The sequence below is a fragment of the Thunnus albacares genome, chromosome 5, assembly GCF_914725855.1.
Source record: "Thunnus albacares chromosome 5, fThuAlb1.1, whole genome shotgun sequence".
NCBI lineage: Eukaryota > Metazoa > Chordata > Actinopteri > Scombriformes > Scombridae > Thunnus > Thunnus albacares.
Window position 1 is genome coordinate 23,399,254 of NC_058110.1, and position 8,253 is coordinate 23,407,506.

General features: G+C 40.6%; 1 protein-coding gene across 1 annotated transcript; it reads right to left on the reverse strand.

Moving 5' to 3' along the window:
* Nucleotides 1–1,639: 1,639 nt before the first annotated feature.
* Nucleotides 1,640–7,273, reverse strand: LOC122982598 (dual specificity protein phosphatase 7-like). The gene is made up of 3 exons (XM_044352007.1): nucleotides 6,530–7,273; nucleotides 5,416–5,844; nucleotides 1,640–3,257 (listed from the first exon to the last, which is right to left on the reverse strand). Exons 1-3 carry the CDS (start codon nucleotides 6,897–6,899, stop codon nucleotides 2,947–2,949), a joined length of 1,110 nt encoding a protein of 369 aa, XP_044207942.1. The 5' UTR covers nucleotides 6,900–7,273; the 3' UTR covers nucleotides 1,640–2,946.
* Between the last annotated feature and the right edge of the window lie 980 nt (nucleotides 7,274–8,253).

An 8,253-nucleotide genomic window follows, 5' to 3' on the forward strand; every position in this document is an offset into this window, starting at 1 on the left:
CAATAGCCATACAACTGGTATTTCAAGGTGTATATATATATATATATATATAAATCATTACTCACTGCTCTAGTACAGTACTGCTGATATAATGTAGATATCCAGTGCCAGTTACAGATTATACATCTCTAAATTATGTCTCTCACTTCCCATTATCCCCAAGCACTGTACTCCTACTGTATCTGTAATGCACTGCAGCTACCCATTGCCTCTGCCTTATCGTGGGTGTCTTTTCAGACCTAATCATAGGTTTGCCCTGCAGGTATGTGGCTAGCCAGGTTCAGTCTTGCTGGAAAACCCATCACTCAACAGCTTTTATTATCACAAACCGCGTGGTGTTGCTAGGCAAGTCTCTTCATGTACTGTAATGCTGCCGTGAAAGTTGAAGGTTTTAGTTTGAGCCCGCTACAGTGGTCTCAGTCATCTCAGCCCCGAAGCTAGAACTACAACAGTTTTAGTGCAGTATTTAAGTCATTAAATCCCACGGAGTGACAGTCATTGGAGCATGAACTGCTTCACAGATCGACTACAGAACATTTCTCCCATCTACCCCCCCCCCATCCACCCCTCCAACCCCCTTCCCACCCCTATCCCCCGCCCCTGACTGAGATAGCTTGGCTTCAGCTCATGAAATCATTTCTTCAGGGAAGGGAATTTACTGCATCATCTTTCTGTCATCTGGCGAAGAACATATGAATAAATCTCCCAGACAAGGTAGGAAAAAAAACCCCCAAACCTATTGGGGATTCAGGGAGCTGGAACGAAACATTAAACTGAGAAAACATTGAGAGGGAGAACACATATTTCTTCCAGGAACATTACAAACAAATTTAGAAATATTCATACTTTGAGAGGGCAAAGTAAGCACAACAGATTTTAGCCACTAGTGATACCACATGAACACCTGAATCATGTTTTGCCTGGAATTGTGAAATTTACTTTTATAGATTGACTGTATTGTGGAGACTTATTAACTGATACTGTGATACATTTGGTATTAACTTTTGTATCAGCAAAATAGTGAAGGTACAGCAGGCAAATGATGTGTGTTTCCCTCTGTAAACAGCAGCATGAATGTGAAGATATTAGGGAACTCTCATTTCCTCTTTTGTAAACAGTACATTCATGTCTTTTGCCAATAAAAGTAAATATGATAATAAACAACAACCAAAAAAAAAGTCAAACTGAGGCTAACTCAAAATTGCTATTACGCAACGCAGTTATTAAATTTAACTACTCCCCCAAGTTGTAGAGCAAAGGCCTGTCGGAAGTCTCACACGACTAGTTCGTATCTGCGGTGGAGCACATGCTGTGTCATCTTCCTCTTCCTTTGAGCACGGTTTGAGTGACTGTTAGTGGGTGTGACTGCACTGTGGTATTGACAGATCTGGCCCTGTCACTTGTCTTTGTGTCAGAAAGCCTGTGGGAGACAGGAAGCCAGGCATCAGAGTGGACAGAAAACAGACCACACCAAGAGCCTTGGGGCTGGACAGCACAGAGCAACTTCTCTGACTTTTCAGAGCACTGTTTAGTCCTGACTAAACCACAGAACCACTTTTGTTTTGTTTTATGAAAGTGTGCTATCGACTTTCAGCGAGTAACTCCAAAGTCAAACCTCGACAAAGACAAAACAAAGATGTTCAAGTAAAAATATACAATATATTTGTTGTATAAACTTGTACAGAATGTCTTAGACATTTAGTTTTACATATACTATATATAAGGGTCAAGATAGGGTCACTTTCGCATCCTTCATGATTTTTGAGAAAATGTCCCCCATAGAAACCATATTTTTATGTACATCTTTACAAACATACCAAAACGAAACAGCCCTTGGATGCACTTTAAGAGGCCATGACGAGATACAGATGCCTTGTACAAAAAATCCCTGAAAATGTCTCTCTGTGAGGTAAGAACACATTAGTCAAACTCATTTCCTTTCATTCCCTCTCATACATCAAACTCACTCATTTTGTTCTGAGACGAGACTGGCAATAGAGAACAGCTAATTACACATCATGTTTCCCTTAACATTATTGTGCCACGGAAGGAGTAGCTGCAGACTGAAGACTGTCAGAATAAAAAAAAAAGAAAAAAAAAAAAGGTGAACATCCATTCCTTTATACACTGATTACTTACATATTTGTTCCTTTCAACTGTGGCAAAAGCCAGTGATTTACACTATACCTTGACCTGGTAACTGACATAATGTTCAATATCATGTTACGGTATGGTCGAGGCCTCAATAACAACAGGCAATATGACCTAAACGTTACAAAACAAGGTCCCCGGTAGAACATAATCACATGCAAATAATGCAGTTATAAGCAATAGAATGTACAGGAGCGTTTCTGAAGTTTAATATGTTTTAACTTTGATATTTTGCAGGAAGTGGCCGCTTGATCTTGTATTTTAAGAATAACTTTCTAACATTGTGGTGTTTACCGGACATTGGAGTAGATATTCTGACTAAAAGCATGAGAAAAAATTGCTTTCTGTGGTCACTCCATTCTGCTGAAAGAGAACTGCATCATCAGAAGAAAAAAACTGGACAATAATTCAAGGCCGGATTACTGTAGTAGCTTATTTCCCTCAGCTAGAGTACCATCGAAACATCTTGGATTGGTCCCCAGAAAACATTCTGATTGGCCAAAAACTCCTTTTAGACCATCAAGGCAATAATTACAACTGATACAAAGAAATACATAAACATCCACTTTACAGCTGGTGAATAACAAATAACAGTCAAAGAACAATCCAAGATTTAATAGAAAAGTTATGAAATGTCCTGCTATTATGGCTGTACATGACCATTCATTAATGCCATGTGCGGTGGATAGCAAAGGTCATCCTTGTGTTAGATATTAAGGCATTGGACACTGGAGGCTCAGAAAAACCTCAGACACCACAGGAAACAAGATAAAAAGCTGTCCACATGTTTGATCCTCATGTTGACTCCAGTGTGTCCAGCTGGAAGACGTTGTGATTGGTCGGCGTGGTGAAGAAGAGCTGCTCCTCATTGGTGGAACGGTTATCACAGGGGCTGTGCAGCCCCAGCGTCCTCTCAAAGTCCAGGAGCTGACCCATGAAGTTGAAGTTTGGGGAAATGTTGGACTTCTTCCTCTTGACAAAGTCATACGCATCGTTGAGAGAGAGGTTGAGTCTTTGCATCAGGTAAGCCACAGTGACGGTGACTGAGCGACTGATGCCTGCCAGACAGTGGACCAGGATGCCGCACTGCTTAGACCGAGCCTCGTCTGTGAGAGGAAAGGAAAACTTTGGTCAGCAGACATGTTTAGTTACTGTTGCACTTTTCAGTTTCTTCTAAATACTTTCATTCACTAATGTGATTGTGGCTCTTAGTTGACAAAAGTAACCCTGTTGATGGCACAATGACGGCACTATGAGCCTCTGCGGTTGACTGAGAGGCTCAGTTCTTGTTTTGACAATTCATTTGATTCGGAAAATTAGTTTACCTAAGATCCTGTTAGCCACAGCCATTAGCAAACAACTGTCAACTAAACAACACTTGTGTGCTCCTTACTTGTGAACCTGCAATCAAACACAACCCCAGAGAGTGGAAACAACATTTCCTTCCTCATTCTACCTCTAAAACCCTTTGGAAACTAGATCATGACACACAGCCATGCAGCCACCAAACAAACAAGTCAGAAGCTGTGGTTTCAGGTGCAGTCGCGGTGAGAGACAGAAGATCAAAAGTGAAATTGAAACATGATGTTTGTTTTTAGCACCCCAAAAAACAAAAGATATGTTCATTTTCAACATTAAAGTGGTGTTACTCTGTATCTAAGAAATTCAATGATATCGTAGTAAAACAGCGGACAGCAGCCTTCACAAGTGGTTGGGGGGGGGGAACGTTTATCGCGTCTCGAAGTGTAAACCACTGATTGCTTGTGAAAATAATAGACAACCTCTTCTCATTCAACCCACCCTTCTCTGTCATGCTAACAAAGAAATTACCAAATCATTATTGTTAATAAATGTTCCAGAAACACTGGATGTTACATTATTATTAAACATAATTAGCAAACAATGAAGACATTTTTTTTCTCAGTTGCTTCAGTTCTTTTTCTGAAAGATTGCTGCAGTTGTTAAAAACAATCACATCATGAAATGATGAATGACAACCCTTTGCAGCACAACACTTCATTTGTGCTGCGAAGGGTTGTGGCTCCCTCAAACTGGTGAACCTGTCTTTAGAAAGGAAATAACTTCACATGAACGAGTGCAACGCTGCCACCAAAATGACCACAACACTACCAAATGTCAGAACGAACTATGCGACTATGACAAATGACGATACAGCAACTCAATAATAAAGTCAAATATCCTGTACAGCCAACTGAATACACTCATTTCACATAAACGCCAGTTTCGACTGGCTTTTCACAAGATTCTCACTGCCAATGTTCACCTTACTTCGCCCTTATTCACAGGAAGTACCTTACATGTACAAGAATTAAAAAAATTAAAGTTCAGTAAAGACTAACTTCTTGATAAAACAAATGAATGTAAATGAGGAAGCATTTAGAAATAGAAATGTAAATCCTCCCTCAACACATCATTTGCTATCCAAACAATCTCATCTGTTCACAGAGTTTTTTTAATGCGATATTTGTCCTAGCAGTAAAACAAACATAGAAGTGGCACAATGCAATCTTTCTATACATGTCTTTGTTGTGTCACTAAGGCAGCGTGTCGTCTCTGTTCTCCTCTGACCGAACCAACACATACAGCCTTCCCTTCTGTACAAGCCTCAAGTCCCTCTCTGATGTCTGCCTGGTCCATATTCAGTAACTATGTAAGAACTCTGTTTCACCCCTGTGGTGTAAACATGTTTGCCAAATGATAGTTGAGGAGTTGCCCCTATAAACTACATTTGACAACATGTGATAAGTTGCACTCAGAATTGAGGATGTACATGTTACTAGCTGAATCTGTAGATTCGCCTGTTGTCAATGCTGGATTACTGAAAATGTTATGATGGTTGGATGCAATATCTTGCATGTGAGGATTTACACAATGAGTTTGTTAATAAATGTGATTGAGATTAATACAAACCATTAGAAAAGCAGAGTCATCCACTTCGGTCATCGAGGCAAAGTCAATGCCAAGCAACAAGAAATGCATATATGTTGTGAGAAAATGAACGGTGGATTTGCACATAGTGTGTTGCGAATCAGGATTTTCATTTGATGAATGTGCCAAAGCGACTGAGAAAACTGTAACACTTTGTGTACTGTAATAAACCAGAAGATGCCCTGCCCACACCGGCTTACAGGGCACTCCTTGTGGTAAATCAGACAGCACATTCAGAACAAATTTCTTTTTCTGGAAAATGTGAGTGTACCTGCGTGTTTTACGTTTAATGAGGCCAGTTATTGACCAACTCACCTATAAATGATATGGCCTCTGGGAAGAACTGGGACAGGTTCTGACTCCAGTGGTCCGAAATGGGGATCTGTTTGTACCTGAAGTGACCGTCGTGTTCAAACATGTTGGGTAGATTGGGCGTGACATTCAGGATGTACTTGATGTTGTACTGGCCCAGCACGTCTAGGTTAGTGGAGTCTTTGGCGCAGCCCAGGTAAAGGTAGGGCAAGATCTGGACAGGGAAGGCAGGCTGATTGCTGGGGATGGGGCTCTCCTCGGACTCTGTGGCACTGCTCGGCTCTCGATCGGACTCCCCGTCGGAACAATCGGAGCTGATCCGAAGATTTCCAAAACCGAGAACAGACAGTGGAGGAGAGGAGCTCGGACAGGAGCTGTCGAGAAGCGTCTCACAGTGTTCTGGGTACTCTGTGTGGAACTTTACAAATCCACCTGGACAAGAGCCAAAACACAAAATAACAATGTATCATCTATATGTTTCAATAATTCTTGGACATCTCATATAAACTGTACATTTAAGTCTCATTTTAAATGACACACACACACCAAAAAGGCTTTTAGATGTTGTAGCATGGCTGTAAAGAAGTAGATCAAGTTCCCCCCAAAAAGACCATTCATGAAATGCATGCCTGCTCCAGCAAAACATGGCGCAGCCATTTTGGAATTTTAATTGAGAATCTCAGTGACACACAAACTTTTGAACAGCCTACAAACCCACAACACTGGATGAACGCTGGCGCAGAAGTACTCGCAAAAACATAACGTATAATCAGGAAAACGTTACAGGCTGAGTCTTAAAATAAAAAAAAGTCTGCATTTGAAAGTTAAAACCAAAAAGAAAAAAAAAAACTTCTGCTCCACAACTGTATTTGACAACGTCTTTTCCGAAAAGCCTTGAATACAGTTTATAAGGATGCTTGCTTGTGACAATACTAGCTTGATATTTGCCGTTGATAACATTTAAGCTAATTGTAACGTTGTAACGTCCTGTTTGACGTTTTTCTAGCTAACTTCACGTTATCGCAGCCACTCTATAACTTAACTAACTAATGTATGTGTTATATTACAGTTTAATTTCATTGCTTATTTGGGTTAGTTCGATAGACAACTTCTTTACCTTCCAGGTAATACGCTTTACAGCCGTCTTCCCAGAGTTTCTGAAGAAGCAGACCCAAAACGGACGCTGGAGCTCCGCTGTCCTGCCAGTCCACTGTGCACTCATCGTACAGGACGACCGTGTCCGTCTTGCACCGTCTTATGAACTTCTCTTTATCCTCATGGTTGGGGATGATAGTCCGGATAGGTATGTTGCCCTTTTTGAACCTCCGGAGCATCAATCCTGGTATGGCAAGGTTTATGGCGGTCTCTATATGGGATGATTCATAAAGCTCATGTGAACGGCAGTCCAGCAGGAGCAGAGAAGTGCCTCCGGACTCTAACTGGAGTTGCAGCCATTCCACGCTTTTGCTCGGCGTCACATTAGACATATCGGACTCAATATCATACTACATGCAACCGCAAACACTTTCTACATGGTCCACCGCACGACGATAAACTACATTTTTTTTTACCCGAGAAAAAGAGGCGTTTAAATGTTACCCCGCCAGTGCATGGCGCTTCTGCTTGAGCGAAGAGATTTCCCCCTTTTTCCTCTTCTCTATTTCCATCAGTCAGTGAGTCTGACCTGCCCCAGGCGTTAATGGAGACCTATCTGCACTTTGATTTACGAGGTACAAGTTTAAATGTGAATGTTTTATAGCCAATAATCTCTTCATCAACTTGAGCTACTCCACATCGTGCCAGGGTCCTCCATGCACATTCTCGTTTTACCATTCCGATGCATGGGAGGTTTTTTTTTTTAGTTGACAGTAGAGCAACTCAAGAGGGAGGAGTTTATTGCTTATGATTTAAAGTCATAGCAGAAATATCACAAAGTTTGCTATCAATGGGTCCTGGTGGAATCATTTTGTCAATCACTATTTTGTCAATCACTATAATATTATCATCACATTTGTTATCAAGTGGTTGGGATGTTATATCAAGTTTATAGTGACATAAAGGGAATTGTTATCACTAAAAATCACTAATGTGATAACCACATTTCACCTAAGGACTAATTTGGGTCTGTTCTGGGTTACCCCATGACCTTGTTGTGACCTTATGTTACTTTTATCATTTCCTAGAGCATCAGGATATCGTGTGTGTGTGTGTGTGTGTGTGTGTGTGTGTGTGTGTGTGTGTGTGTGTGTGTATGTGTGTTATTCTAATAATAATCTTGCATAATATTTACACAGTTGCAGCTTGCATGACGACTTACAACTTTTGAGGGTGTAAACTCTTAGATGTAAAGTGACAAGTGAGTTTAGATTGTCTTATTGTTTCTCATTCATAACCAAATTCCCTGACCTATTGGATTTTTCAGTACCCTTTGGATAGAGAACTACACAAATCCTTTTATATGTTTTAGATGTCACCAAATGTTGTATGTACCCTCATATAACCATAGTAGTTATATTACAACAACTCTTATTTTATTGTCCTATTACACAGTATGACAAGTGCAATGCGGTATTTACAGTGAAATCACCCTCAATTTAGAACACAAAGACTAACAAATGGGCTGAAGCCATACGTTTTGTCCCAGGAGGGGTCAATCTCCACTGTCCTTCATTTAGTCTGTATTTTGAATTGGTGCTGCAGGAGATCAGCAGAAAATTTCACTTAAAAAGTATGTTGATAACTTCTATTATCAGATTGGACACACCCCTGAAAGTGCTCCCTTCCTCAATTTTCATTTTATTTCTGAAGTGAAGTGTATCAAGGAAGCCCTTTTTTTTCCCC

Excerpts from the sequence above, each read along its gene's own strand:
- LOC122982598 (XM_044352007.1), bottom strand. The coding sequence starts at position 6,899 with ATGTCTAATGTGACGCCGAGCAAAAGCGTGGAATGGCTGCAACTCCAG. Across the intron at positions 5,845-6,529 it reads TAAAGCGTATTACCTGGAAG|GTGGATTTGTAAAGTTCCAC; the intron begins GTAAAGAAGTTG and ends GCTCTTGTCCAG. Across the intron at positions 3,258-5,415 it reads AGAGGCCATATCATTTATAG|ACGAGGCTCGGTCTAAGCAG; the intron begins GTGAGTTGGTCA and ends TTCCTCTCACAG.